Source organism: Primulina huaijiensis, chromosome 7, assembly GCF_012295235.1.
Source record: "Primulina huaijiensis isolate GDHJ02 chromosome 7, ASM1229523v2, whole genome shotgun sequence".
Classification (NCBI taxonomy): domain Eukaryota; kingdom Viridiplantae; phylum Streptophyta; class Magnoliopsida; order Lamiales; family Gesneriaceae; genus Primulina; species Primulina huaijiensis.
The window spans coordinates 15,221,851-15,237,144 of NC_133312.1; the positions used below are offsets into that span (position 1 = coordinate 15,221,851).

Below are 15,294 nucleotides of genomic sequence, written 5' to 3' on the forward strand. Positions count from 1 at the left end.
GAAAAATCATTTGCTATTGACTTGATAGCCATGACCTGTTCATGTAGATATTGGCAAATCAACAAGCTTCCTTGCAAGCATGCTTGCGCCGCTATTGAGTTGAAGTCGATGTCGTTTTATGATTTTTGCGACAAGTATTTTAAAATTGAAATGTACCGCCAAACGTACAGAGGAATTATTAATCCCATCCCAACGTTTGACATTAATGAGTCTTATCTTGATGATGGAAATGTAATCAATGCTCCTGATGTGAGGAGTCAGCCTGGTCGTAGGAGAACCAAGAGGATACCATCGCAAATCGAATCACGTGTGTCAAAGTGTAGTCGTTGTCATAAGGGAGGGCATAACAGACGTAGCTGCAAAGAAGCTATAAACTAGCTGTTATTGTTTCATGAAAATGGTGTTTCAATGTTTTTATTATTACTAACTATCTTACTGTTAGTATATTTCAATATTCAGTATTTTTGTTTATGATTGACACCTGAAATATTTTTTGAAACTTTAACAGGAAAAAGAGAGTGCTGGAAGGGGAATCAAGCATGTTGATACCAGTGAGAAGTCGTACGCGTTCGAGTGGAAGCATTGGTAGTTTACGCATTATGTGATTGTTTTGTTTTTGAAAATGTTGGGAAAGAGTTGGTTTGGTTTGCCTTACTGTCATGTTGTTTTAGTGCTTGTTGATGTCTTGTATTCTTATATGTTCTCTTGAAAAAAACTTGGGCTTTAGGTTGTTGTTTATGTTAATCTTTTAAGTTGGAGAATTTATTGTCTTGTTTGTGTTAGGTGTTAAGCACTTCAATATGTATTTCTATTTATTGTTATTTGTTTCTGGAAGGTTTGGTGTTTCATTTGTTCATTTTTTAAAGTTTGGTTTAAGGGGTGTTTCAAATGGTACATATCAATTTTGGACAGATATTTGAGTACAAAAATTGCTTAATTTGGTATATCATGTGCAAATATGAGTACAAATATTAAATAATTAGGTATATTTTGTGCACAAGAAAACTGTACTCATATTATACCGGAAATACAAAATAAATGTCCAAATTGGAAGTTGTTTACTATTCAAACTTTATTTAATTAATGTAATATTTAGTCATACATTAATATGAACAGAGGTTTGAGTACAAAATTTACTTTCTTGTGTATACTATGTGTAAATTGGAGTACAAATATTAAATAATCGAGTATATCTTGAGCTAGAGAAAAAGATATATTTTCGGCCGAAATTGTAGTGTGTCAATTTCAAGGTGCATAAATTGTCAGACTGAGTATATACGTTAAAGAATCGAGAACAATGTACATATGAATTGAGTACAATGACTTGTCAATCCAGCACATCGTAGAGTAGTTCATCTATTCATGCCTAAGCTCACCAAGTCATTATCCGATGAAGTTCTTGTAATTTTTTAATTTCAAAGTACATAAAATGCTCGATTGAATATATAAGTTACATAATCCAAGATAATTTAACAGTTTATTGAGTACAATATTGTTTCCATCGATAAAGTCAAAATAAAATATTCGCCAGAGTTGATGTGTTGTCAATTTCGAGGTAAGTAAAATGTCTAATTTAGTATATAAGTTAAACAATCGAGAACAATTTATACGTTGATTTGAGTACAACAGACGCATGTATTAAGTACTCGATTTATGTACATATATACCTGATTTTAACAGATGTATACCCGATTTATTGTGAATTGTGCTCTATTTTTTAAAATATATACTCAATCAGACATCTTAAGGTCTTCGGAATTGACATAATAACGAATACAGATGGGATACAATACTTCACCGAGTAAAGTAGAAGGATGGATATCATTTTATAGTACTATCACTTGATGTGTTGTACAAGAACTTTTAAAGCATACTAGATCACTTCTCTTCTTGCTATGTTTTCCGGGTGGACATAGGTTATTTTCAAGGTAAATCCAACATATTCATCTATATTTTGATGAAAGTACGTATCATATGTTATGAGGTACATTACACAATAAATCGGGTATACATGTGTTAAAATAAGGTATACATGTACATTAATCGAGTACTAAAATTCATGTTATATGTCAATTTCATGAATTTTATACATCTTCAATTTGAGTACTCGATTTATGTACATGTATACCTGATTTTAACAGATGTATACCCGATTTATTGTGAATTTTGCTCTATTTTTTAAAATATATACTCAATCAGACATCTTAAGGTCTTCGTAATTGACATAATAACGAATACATATGGGATACAATACTTTACCGAGTAAAGTAGAAGGATGAATATCATTTTATAGTACCATCACTTGATGTGTTGTACAAGAACTTCTAAAGCGAACAAGATCACTTCTCTTAACACTGGCTCACTTACAAAGTCGAATCCCCATAAGTGACGTATGGAACCAGCCAAAAACTTTGTCTGCAACAAACAATACTTTTAAAATTTAATCTTAATTTGTATTTACATAAACTTTGAACATTTCAAAGTAAACTTACATAAACTTTGGCTTTCCCAACTGAGAATGGATCATGCATGGAGTTACACAGTTTAAATATCCCTTCATCTCTTTTGTAAACCAACAAAAACCAATGTCACCTGTCATTCATAGGGAAAATGATGTATCTGCATCTTCTAAATAATTCTCCAGCCAGTTCCTGCAGTCTAGCCGTCGTGAAAGATGTCATCAGTGAAAGAAAAGCTCCATAATCATCCCGACGTACCATCGATCTTTTCCTATGTTGTTCCAATTTCGTAAGGACTTTTTTCTACACATTCAAGAACACATATACTCATTTATCTTAATATAGTAAAACGAAAACAAAAAAAACGCAAAACTCGGACTGCTACGAACCTGCACCATTGTGTCCATGCAATAAATCTCAAATCCATGCTGCAAACTTTGCTTTTTCATAATTCTCATGTAAACATTAATTATCTCAGACTCAACAGGATCACCAAAAAGAAATTTACCTGTTTTGTCACCTTCCTCTTACGTCTTGGTGTTGAGCTAGGTGGAGTCACAAACATGGAACCTTTTTTTTCTTCACACGATCATCCCTAGCCCTCACATGATCCACAATTGAAGATTGAGAAATAGTTTTCTTCTCCACTTCAGAAGAAACAACAAAACTACCACCAATGCTCTCATCAACCGTCTCATTCAAAGAATGAGATTCATCTAACTCTTTCTTTTCTTTAGCCAAATCAAAAACAACTGCATTTACCACTACGTCAACAAAATCACCAAAGTTAGCTCTTGCATCATGTGGTGACTCAAAAGTCATCTTTTCTTCTGTTTTATCAACCTTTTCCTCAGATTTAACAACATGGTCACGTTTATCCGCCACAGACCTTTTTCCCTTCATTCTACGTCGAACCTTTTCACCCTCTAATTCAGCACATCTCTTTCTCAGTATCTTTGAATCATTCATTTGTTTCATGACAAGTTTCTCAAAACGTTTTACTTCAGATCTATTCGTTTCATGGTTTAAAACAAGATTCATGTCCACTAACAGCTTCTCCTCCTCACAAAATGGATGTATCGACAAAACCTATTCACAAATAAAAATAAATACAACTGTCAATCAACTAAACATTAATTTTGCACAACTAGATTAATAAACTAAAATAATTATAAGTACCTGAGTTGAATATATGCGTTTCAACAATGTTTCATTGCCAGCTGCATTTAGTGGGATCTTGCTTTTCCCCCAACAAAACAACCAAGGGTACACATTTAAACCACGACTTACTCCTAAAACTGGGACTGTCTCATATAACCAAGCCTAAAACAAAAAATAAATTAAAAAGTAATTACAAATACTAAGATCATAATTAGTAAAGCTGAATACTCACCATCAATCCAACCGTGCATCCATCAACATAAAGTTTTTTCCCGATCTGACATATTTCTCGATATAAAAATCGGAAGGTAGCATCTCCCCAAGCATATTTAAAAAATATCGTGAGATCATCGTGATAAAGAAATATAAATCTAGGAGTGATATAATTGCCCGTGGGAAATATTATGCAGTTGAAAATGAACAAAATGATAGTTCTCACAAAATCATCAATATCACATTCATCGTCACTTCTTGCAAGGAAAATCAATTTTTATAAATGGCTATTCGGTTGGCATTGGTGACCTTGCCGTCAAAATGACGTGTCAAAAATTTGGACTCCAGTTTCAGGTCCAAGTCAACTGGTTGGTTGTCCAATGTGATGTAGGCCGAGCACAATAGAGAAATCAGCTAATTTGAAAGGGATGGTAATGTTATCACCAACAAAAAAAGAACACGAATCACCCTGAAATCTATTCAGAAAATAATCGATCCGCCCATTACTAATAAAAAGGACTGGCATATCAATCCATTTGGCGAAAGGAGTATCATTTATCCGACTCATATGCTGCTCACCTAGAATTGGCTTCAATTCTCCCATCACAGTTTTAAAATAAGGAGGGGAACATCGTGAAAAATATTCTTTACCACTTTTCTTCTCGTGATAATTATGAATTAGTTTGTCTTCTGCAGTAGTTTCTACATTAAAAAACATAAAACAATTATACAATAATTATAAGAAACACAATTACAAAAAAGAATAAGAAACAGAACATAATTGCATATACACAAAACAAAAAATAGCATTTAGACATGTCTATTTGATCAACAAATCTAGCCAGGTATTAGACGCAAAAAATTTAATTGCACTGGCCACAACAGTAGACGAAAAATAAATAATCACATAAAAATTGAATTGTGCATAACACAAGGAATTTGGAACAGCAGCTTCGAAATCAAGCACATCTACTAATTTTTGAATTTAATCAAAATTTCTTAAAATATTAACAGTACAACTAAAAAAATCGAATGAATAAAAATATCAAGAACAAAGCCTATAAATTGGGGAAAAAAAGTTGTCAATAACCTAAAACAAACAATAATATTTTCAAAACCACAAAAAAGTATCCACAATTAACAAACCCTAGACATTGAGGAAAATGTGGTTCTCGTTCGTACCTTGCTTGGATTTCTCGTTCGTACCTTGCTTGGATTTCTTCGTATTTCTAGTTCTTCGACATTTATTCGAGGTGCTAGCTTCTGCAGATTTGTTTGTCGCCTTTTCCCCCCCATTTGCTGCGTCTCAGTTCAAGATTTCTCTCTTTCTCACTCGGTCGAAGCAACTCTGTAGAAGAAGGGAGAGAAGATATAATACAATCATAAATTAATAGTATCAGCAAAATAGTATAAGGAGGGTAGTAATGTGTTTTAATAAAATATGAGGGTAATTCGGTCTTTTCCCCTTCATTGGAGAGTCAGACATTGAATATAAATATTTAAACTATTGGATACTGACCGTAAAGTTCAGAACTTCAATAAAAATTTATGGACTATTTGCCGTCAAGGTAAATAAAAGTAAAAATAAATTTAAAAAAAATAGAAAAAGTGAAGCTTACTTGAGAAGGGACGGCAATAAATAATCCCTTCATGATTTGAATCCAACGGTCGATATTCAGTCCATGTCCTCTTTATAAATCTGATCCGACCAATTATCTTTGTGTCGTTCCCAACGGTCGTTTCTCCCCCGGAAACCCGCCGCCTACGAGACCCAGCATGACTCCTTCACCGACTCGTCCCCCATCCACCGCCAAATTCCCCGTAGAAGTCATCACCGAAGAGGAGATGTCTCTCATCGAAGCTGCGTTCTCCGCCGCCCCTCCGTCCGTTCAGTTCGACCGGAATGTCAGGTCGATTAGATCTATTACTATGTTGTCTAAGCGTAGGCTCTCCGGTTGTACCGAATCGCTGAATTCGGATATTGAAGATTCGGGTCGGATTATTGGGCCAAATAGCCCGAACAGGCAGAGGAGAGTTCTTGAGTCTTTTCTCCATCGGTTCCGCAGGAGGAGAGGCCTTTCTGTTACCGACATCACTTCTACGGTAAATTTTTTTGTCTTTTTGGTTCCATTGAATTGGTTTGGAAGGGTAGAATAGTTGGTTCATCGATAGATTTCAAAAAACAAATCTGGATGTAGTACACGATCATTCTTTTCAATGCTTCCAAATCATATTAATATGAAGACAAACTTTCCAAATTTATTTTAGGAATGGTGTGAAAAGCAAATGGAGTTTTTTCTATTTCGGGGCAGACCTAAAAGCACCGAAGCTATGAAAACAGGCAGTGCTCGCCACATGGAGCTGGAAGAAGAGGTATATCGATAAACTCTTATTTGCATTATATTTGTGCATGACTTTTCTATTGCTATTCGTTTTTTTTCCTTTTAAATCATGATAAAAGAGTTAGCTTTCAATTTTTTTTACCTAACAACCAAGCATAGGCGTGCTTTTACTTAAAGGCGGTAAAATCATACAACGGAGGGGGTATAATTTGTAGAATTCAGATGAATGTTAATAACAAATGTCGCATGACATCTGTTCTTATGGTGAATAGAAATGTTGATGAGTATGAATCTATCTTGTAAAATTATTATGCAAGATCGCTCGACCCACAGTTATGTTTCATGTATCAGCTCTAGTAGAAAGATTTTTAGATGTTTCACATGATTCTTCTTTCAAACATGTAGCCTACTGATATACACGTGCTTTGGATGGCTCCTTTGGTCCTTGCTAGTTATTGAATCAAATGTTTCCATAATTATTGCGGTTGTCTTTATTTTTTACAGTTTTTATGAATTATCTTTTAATGCTTGCAGGTTGTTAAAAGGGTGAAAATTGATGTTGAATCAATTGAAGATAGGTGGGCGGTTAAGTTTATGAATTTCATTTGGGGCATCAATCAACTGCTATTAGATGGATTGACACGAGAATTACCTGTGTGAGTTTTGACGTGTTTGTTAATCCAGTTCAATAGTAGGATGTGATAATACTTTGCATTTGCGAACTGTCTAAAATTGAGTTGACATTGCCTGATTTCATGATTTTCACTGATTGAACTCTTACCTGGGCCCTTTTTTCCAAAGAAAAACACAATATACTAGCCTTAGGAAATTATTAGAAAATATTTACCTTTCGTTTATGCACTATTTCATTGAAGGGAAACATCCCTTGAAACTTTCTTAGATGCAGCACTCAAATAATCTTCCAGAGAATAATGTGCTTATATTCTAACAGATGTACATGGTCAATCAGTTGGACGATCATAACAGGAATCTCAATGTGATCATATTTTATAGCAGTTGAAGTTGTAATCTTTCTGCATGCCAATATATATATATATATATATATATGGACTGGATTTTTCTCACACTATGTTTTTTGCATCTTGTTACGTTATTCATCCCCTAGTGTTCTTATTATATTTACTCATCTTATTGTGCGTTCAGAGTAGGCTTTGCAGAAGGTGTGTGGATGGTTGGAATAATAGATGAAATTCGGATGTCTTTGGTGGAGTCTGAAAGAATACCGATATTGGTTGACACGAAAACTCGTGTTCGAGCAACACTTCCAGCTGAACCACAAAGGAGAAATGGAAGGTATAAATTTACTGCGATAATTTCTCTCAAATCACTTGTCTTCTATTTTCTTTTGGGTTTTCCTTTCTTTACTTGTAGGTTATTTTGTCAACGTCATTTTTGGCAGGCTTCAATTAATGTGCTACAAGTACCTGTGGGACAGTTTAGTTGCAAACAAATTTCCCTCACACAAGTTTTTTGATTACTTCTCACTGAATCCACATTACATTTTGTCGCCCGAAGTTAGACAAGTTACAGAGAAATCAGGCTTCCCTTCAGAGGTAAAAAATTTGTCCGGTAACAGATCCCGACGCATCTGGTTTAAAAAATTATTTGTTTCATAATTTCAAATAATTTGAGTGGTATGTGCAGTACTTGAAAAACTACACTTGTGCAATAAATGTATGTTGTTGAATCCCTTTTCCCTACCTTGTTTCCTCCATTTTCTGATGTTTTTCTTGTTAATTTGCTTGAAATTATTGTAACGAATCGCCTATCTCTATATCTCAACTCCATTAATAAGTTATTTAATATCTTCAAGGCAACATGTAGAAAGTAATATAACAATTAGGACATGACAATTGCAGTCTACTTTAAGACACTTAAGAGATGGTAATATTTGAAATTAAGGAATAAGTTCTTTCACATGTTTGAGGCAACTTGTAGAAAGTAATGGAACAATTAGGACATGACAATTGAAGTCTACCTCAATACACTTAAGATATGAAAATATTGTAACGAATTGCCTATCCCTGTATCTGAACTCCTGGATATTTTAATATGATTACCTAGGGTATGTACTTAGACTTCTCCTGTAAGGTACAGAGAGCAGTGTTTTTGTCAAAAAAAAAAAAAAAAAAACTCATCTCATAGAAATCAGTGTTCCTTGGTTGATTCTAATCTCTCTATATGGTTTGCAGACTCTTGATGATTTAGTGAGGTATTTTCAAAATAGTTGCTGTTTGCTGCCTCGGGCTCAGGACCAGCTGCTTTTGAGGTACCTAGCTTTGCCATCTAAATATTTTTCTTTTGGTAGTTAAACCTCTTCCGGCTATAATCCTCAATATTTCTAGGAATGGTTCGAGTTTCTTCTCTCGTTATATACTCTTGCATGTCTTTAAAGAATATTTGGAATTAGCGAAATAGTTTTTCAATATCTTTAAGGTAACATGTAAAAGGTAGCAGAACAATCAAGACATGGCAATTGCAGTCTATTTTTGTATTAAAAGATTTTCTTTCGGGTAATATGCTGTGGAAATTCAAATATTTCAATTTCACGTTGTAGATACGAGTTACAAGAAGATCAATCATTATTGGGTGAAGATCAGTTTGATTATGAGCCCGCATGGTTCGAGAGCCAAATTAAGTCGTGTATGGAATTTTGGCAAGGGGAGCGAGAAGCCATCTTCACTCCAACCGAGGAGCGTTGGAAATGCAAGTTCTGTAAGTTTTCTTCTCGATGTCCTGCAAACTCTAACATGGATGATTCGACAACTCCACCAGAGAACGAAGATCTCCTTTCTCCGCCAATTCCTTCAAAGAATGAACAGTCCTAAACAAATGGTTCGCTCCTCTTCAGAAGAATCATTCAGTTTCATATTGAAGCTTCTTCAGAAAAATCATTTGGTTGCATACTGAACCTTCTCTGCAAAACACATGTTTCAACAATTTGTTGCAATTTTGATTATTTATTTATTAGCCTGTAATCGATAGCTTCCCCGAGTCCTGGAAATCACTTTATATAATATCATTAGAGATGGACACAGTGGCAAGCGAATCACTCCGAGGAACTTTTCAAATTTTTATGTATTTTTTTAGTAATTATTGCTTCCATGGCATATGGTCCAAGTTGAGTCGGATAATTTGAAGTCTTGGCTTGCTATTGATTATGGTACATTTACAATTTATGCAGCTTATGGCGAATACTGTGGATTCTTTATATTTCCTATGTAAGTAGGTATCAATGTTTTATTCCATTCCAAATTTAGTCATCTTTCTTTTTCCTGAAATAGTCTTATTTGTTTAAGACATTTGTCCCTATTCACTCCGAATCCATTTTATCCATGTTCTCTATTTTACTTTACTTTTTTTAAGATTTTAGTATATGATATTGTTACATATATCGAGTCTGCATAAAAGCATAAGGTAATGCGAGATTTTCAGCCTAGATAAAATATATCCGATTTCTTTATGACTTATCATGCTTCCGTAAGATAAAATAAATCTTATATTATTTTTACCATAATGTTGTCGGTTTGTGTCTACCAAGTTATATACATTGCTCCTCACAGTCTAACTAGACAATTGCAATTTTTGGTTCCCGACGCATACTCAGCAATATCTAGCACAACTTTGTTTTGTTTCCTACCTCAAAGTGTGTTGGAAACTGAATTTCGAAAGTTTGACAAACTGAGCATTTAATAGATTGAACTTAACTGATCAAGAAGACTGAAAGTAACTGATCTAAAATATGCAAACTATCGATTGCCCATAACTGAAGATTATAATCGAAAGCAACTGAACCAGCTGACTGAACTACTCGGACAACTGACTGATCAGTTGGAAAATGATCAGTTGCTACAAACAGTTGTAAACTTATCAAGTTATAGCCTATAATCTGATCTTTCAGCTACACGTCATCAGTTAAGGAAAATTACATTCAACCGACAGATACTACAAAAGCAAGACTGCAACTAGTAGTGGGATCGCCGCATTTCAGAAAAGCTGCAGTGTACGACTGTCAGAAGAATGTTGACGTGGCAAACAACGGATAGAAAGATTCAAATCGCATTCAATATTACCGTTGGAAGCAAAGCCTATAAATAGCAGAGAAGGACTCCAATAACTTCGAACTTAACTACTCTCAACTCGACTCTTGAAAAACTCTTAACTGAGCTGTTACTCTTCTGAAATATTTAAAAGCTCATGCTTATTGTATTCATTCATAGCATTTAAGGCTATACTTCGAGCTTGCAAACACAAACTGATATTATTGTAATCAGTCGTGCTAAGTTATTTCAAAACCAGTCGAGTACTGTAAATTGTTTTGTAACTAAGAGTTTCAGTTTGGCATTGTTAAGTCCAAGACTAAAGTGGGTCTGTACAACTCTTTGTATCGATCAAAGTTTTTTAGTGAATATCCTATCTTCGTGATAAAAGGGGTGACGTAGGAGTGTTTGAAATCTCCGAACATCCATAAAATCTTTTGTGTTCTTATTTCAATTTTATTCTATCTATCATTTAGTTTATTTCCGCACTATTATTGTTAACTGATTGATATCGACTGACGAGATTCCCGAGTTTCAGTTTATCACTAAACTAACTCAATATTCGAAAAGATTGTGAAAATTGTTAGTGTTTATTCAACCCCCTTCTAAACACTCTTTCATCCTCTAACTTATCCTATCAAGTGGTATCAGAGCGGTTGAATCTTGTCCTTGAATATTTCTATACACAAACTGATTACCATGTCTTCATTCAACAAAATTCCAATGTTCTCCAAAGAGGATTTTGATGATTGGAAAATCAGAATGCAGGCTCATCTAGCTGCACAAGACGATGACATGTGATATGTTATTACAGAAGGACTCATGAGAATATTGAAGGCAAACACTGTAGTTGCCATAACGGATGGGGCATCACATCGCATTGAAAAACCCCGAGATGAATGAACAGCTGAAGACAAGAGAAAAGCCAACTTGGACAACGTGGCTAAAGAAATTCTATACAAAATGCTGGACAAAGTCACTTTCAGCAAGATAAAGATGTGCAGAATTACTAAGGAAATCTGGGAGAAACTGATTCAGTTATGCGAAAGCAATGATCAAACTAAGGAGAATAAATTATCAGTTGCCATTCAAAAATTCGACAATATCAAGATGAAGATTGGAGAATCCATGCATGACTATGATGAATGAATCAGTGGAATAATCAACTAACTGAATGCATTTGAAAAGGTGTATTCAAATAAAGAGGTAGCACTGAAAGTAGTCAGATGTCTTCCTAAGGAATGAGATGTTAAGACCATAGCAATTCGAGAATCAAAAGACCTGAACAAGGTCGAATTTCATGATTTATTTGCAGATTTAAAAGCATACGAATTTGAGTTGCAAACCAGAGAAGGGGAACCTTCTACACCAGCTGCTACAACTGCCCTAACTGGTGTCAGACTGGAACCAACTGGTTCAGTTGACAAATCTGCTGATCAGTTAAGCAATGATGCTATGTCATTATTTGTCAAAAAATTTGGAAGATTTATGAGAAGAAGTCAAGAAAACTTCCAAATACAATATCAGAAAAATCACTCCAAAGAAAACCAAATGCTTGCTACAACAGTGGCAAAACTGGTCATTTCATTGCTGACTGTCCCAAGCCAAAGAAGGACAGTCGATGCTCAACTGAAAAGGGAAAGAAACCATATGAGCACAAGAGAAGATCCAATGATGACAAGAAATCTTACAGAAAGAAGCATGAGGTGCTTCTAGCTGAGGAAAGCAAGTCCAAATGGGGCAGAATCTGATAGTGATGATTCAGAACCTGAGAGCTTGAGCTGCTCCAGTGATGATGATGATGAAGATGTCAAGTGTCTGATGGCTGATGACACAGAACTGGAGTCAACCAGTCAACAGGCATTCGACTTTAGTTCAACTGATTTAACACGAGATGAACTCATTTCTACACTTCATGACATGGTTAATGAGTATCACAAGCTTGCCTTATCTTTTGAGACGACCAGAGCAAAGAAAACTGATCCCAAAGACGATAAAACTGAAACTGATAAATCAATTGATTTGTTGAGTATTAAACGGGAGATTGTTGAGCTCAATGCTGAAAGAAGCAAGAATCAATCAATGATTCAGCAGTTGATGCTTGATAATTCACAGCAAACCGAGCTAATTAAATCATGAAATAAATCATCTGTCGCATTAGATGAAATACAAGATAAGAAAAAATCAGTTACTGATAAAACTGGTTTAGGTTTCAGCAACCAAGATGAAACTTCAACCAATGATACTCAGCCAAAATTGAACATGAGCAAAGGGAAATATATTCACTTTGTAAAATCAATTGTGGTACAAGAACAACCTGAGCCAAGTAAACCAGTTGTAAAGCCTATTGAAAATCAGAACAAGGCTAAAAGGTATGATAGTATTGGTTATTGCCCAAAAAATTCAACTGACCCACAAAGTCAGTCACCAAAAAGGTTCAGCAATAAATACTTGAACTATTCTAATGGTTACTCCAATTACTATAACAATAAGCCAGTTCAGACAAGATATCGGTTGAACAACCAGTTGAACAGAGCTAAAGCACATATTGTCTCATCTGCACACTACACACTAAGCACACACAAGCTGAGAAACACCATATAGAACACATCAACTGGAAAGTCAGTTAGACTGATCCAAGTCTTGGTTCCTAAATGACTAATCAATTTAGGATCCAAATATATGTAGGTACCACAATTATATACTGTATGTGATTGCAGGTGACAGGTACAAGTAAAAAATCAATCTGGTATTTGGACTGTGGTTGCTCGCATCATATGGCAGGGGATGCAAGTTTGTTATCCCAACTGATCAAATACACTGGTCCAAACATAAGTTTTGGAGACAACTCCAAAGGTAAAACTACGGGTAAGGAAAAGCTTATCCATGATAATTTTACTATCCAAGATGTTTTACTAGTTGAGAATTTGATGTATAACTTGATTAGCATCAAACACTTATGTGACAATAAATTCTCAGTTCAGTCGACAGACACACTTGTTCAGTTAGAGACTCAACTGATGAGGTCATCCTAACTGGAAATCCTTGTGGGAACACCTACAAAGTCAGTTGGATTGAGCAACCTTATGCACCAGTTTGTTTTAAAGCTTCCAAATCTTCTAAAAACAGGTTGTGGCATAAGAGGTTGAACCACCTAAACTTTAAATCTATTGCTTATCTGAGTAACCATGATCTTGTAACCGGTTTTTCCAAAATATACTTTCAAAAGATAAAATTTGTTTAGCATGTCAGTTTGGTAAACAAGTAAGATCTACTTTTAAAAACAAGGGTTGTAAATCATCTTCCAGATGCTTAGAACTACTACATATTGATCTTTTTGGTCCTATACCAGTCATGAGCTAATTAAGGGGAATGAAATACACTTTAGTAGTAGTGGATGACTATTCAAGATTTACTTTGGTTATTTTTCTCAAATCCAAATACCAAACTGCTGCACAACTGATTAAACTTTTTAAAAGACTTTTAAATGAAAAATCAGTTGGGATTGATCGAATAAGGTCAGATCGAGGGACTGAATTTATCAATCAAAATCTTTCACTATTTTTAGAAAATACTGGGATCACACACAGCAAGAACTCCTCATCAAAACGGTGTAGCTGAGAGAAGAAATCAGACCCTTAAAGAAGCTGCTAGAACAATGCTTGCTGATTCTAGTATTTCTTAGAGGTTTTGGGCAAAAGCAGTAAACACTGCATGTTACACTCAGAACAGATAAATGATTAATAAAAATCATTTGAAAACACCATATGAGATCTGGCATGGGCGCAAAAGTGTGGTTTCCTATTTCAAAATATTCAGCTGCAGATGTTTTATTCTTGATAATGGCAAAAATAATTTAAAAGCTTTTGATGCTAAATCTGCAGAGGAAATATTCTTGGTTATTCTTCAGTTAGTTAAGCTTACAAAGTTTTTAACAAATGGTCTTTGAATGTAGAAGAATTTATTCATGTTGTATTTGATGAATCTATGCTAACTGATAAGACAACCGATCCAGTTGAGCTAGTTGATCGCCTTATAGATATTAGTTTGGAGGATAATAATGAAGAAGAGAATCACATTAATAGAAATATCCTTCAAACACAAGAACCAGAAGTGATGGATCAATCAGTTAAACATGAAATTGTTATTGATAATCAGTTGGTGGAGCAAAATGAAAATACTCAGTTACCAACTGATACAGCACCAACTGAAATTGAAGAAAATATCTAGTTGCCAACTAAAGAATTTGATGAAATGGACACAACAAATGCTGAGTAAAGATGGAAGAAATCAAATCCTCCAGAACTAGTGATAGGTAATCCATCTGATCCGGTAAAAACTCGAAATCAAATAATTAATTTATTTATTCATTTACCTTTCGGTTCACAATTGGAACCTAAGAAAAATGATGAAGCTCTTGCTAATCCTAACTGGATAAATGTCATACAAAAAGAGCTAAATCAGTTTACCCATAACAATGTCTGGAACTTAGTTCTAAGACCAGTTTCTAAAACTATTATAGGTACAAAATGGGTATACAGAAACAAACTGAACGAATATGGTTCAGTTGTGCGCAAAAAGGCAAGGCTTGTAGCACAAGGATATAGGCAAGAAGAAGGAATAGACTACGATGAAACTTATGCACCAATTGCAAGACTTGAAGTAATCATAATGTTCTTTGCCTATGCATCTTTCAAGAACTTTAAAGTTTACCAGATGGACGTGAAGATTGCATTTCTGAATGGTCATTTGCAGGAGAAGTATATGTTGAACAACCACCAGGTTTTATCAATCACTCTCTTCCTGATCATGTTTATCATTTGAACAAAGTCTTACATGGTCTTAAACAAACTCCAAGAGCTTGGTATGAAACTCTTTCAAAATTCTTGACTGATCATGATTTTACTGTTGGATCAGTTGATAAGACTTTGTTCAAATTTTCAAAGAATGATCACATTTTACTTGTTCAAATATATGTTGATGATATTATTTTTGGGTCAACTAACCCCAAATTATGTGAGAAATTTGCTAAGTTAATGCAGGAAAAATTCGAGATGA

At 34.6% G+C, this 15,294-nt stretch overlaps 2 protein-coding genes across 2 annotated transcripts; one reads left to right on the forward strand and one right to left on the reverse strand.

Moving 5' to 3' along the window:
* Nucleotides 1-2,262: 2,262 nt before the first annotated feature.
* Nucleotides 2,263-4,324, reverse strand: LOC140980203 (uncharacterized). The gene is made up of 5 exons (XM_073445912.1): nt 3,853-4,324; nt 3,639-3,782; nt 2,849-3,548; nt 2,493-2,762; nt 2,263-2,415 (listed from the first exon to the last, which is right to left on the reverse strand). The coding sequence occupies exons 1-3, from the start codon at nt 3,853-3,855 to the stop codon at nt 3,015-3,017; spliced, it is 681 nt and encodes a 226-aa protein (XP_073302013.1). The 5' UTR covers nt 3,856-4,324; the 3' UTR covers nt 2,263-2,415; nt 2,493-2,762; nt 2,849-3,014.
* Nucleotides 4,325-5,528: 1,204 nt separating this feature from the next.
* LOC140980348 (exonuclease V, chloroplastic-like) lies at nt 5,529-9,404 on the forward strand. The gene is made up of 7 exons (XM_073446114.1): nt 5,529-5,936; nt 6,102-6,206; nt 6,710-6,831; nt 7,340-7,489; nt 7,596-7,749; nt 8,389-8,465; nt 8,754-9,404. The coding sequence occupies exons 1-7, from the start codon at nt 5,610-5,612 to the stop codon at nt 9,022-9,024; spliced, it is 1,206 nt and encodes a 401-aa protein (XP_073302215.1). The 5' UTR covers nt 5,529-5,609; the 3' UTR covers nt 9,025-9,404.
* Nucleotides 9,405-15,294: the final 5,890 nt, after the last annotated feature.

Bases quoted from the DNA above. Each gene is read 5' to 3' on its own strand.
- LOC140980203 (XM_073445912.1), bottom strand. The intron at 3,549-3,638 runs GTACTTATAATT...ATTTGTGAATAG, and splicing joins AACGCATATATTCAACTCAG to GTTTTGTCGATACATCCATT.
- LOC140980348 (XM_073446114.1), top strand. From the start codon at position 5,610: ATGACTCCTTCACCGACTCGTCCCCCATCCACCGCCAAATTCCCCGTA. The intron at 5,937-6,101 runs GTAAATTTTTTT...AATTTATTTTAG, and splicing joins TTACCGACATCACTTCTACG to GAATGGTGTGAAAAGCAAAT. The intron at 8,466-8,753 runs GTACCTAGCTTT...TTCACGTTGTAG, and splicing joins CAGGACCAGCTGCTTTTGAG to ATACGAGTTACAAGAAGATC.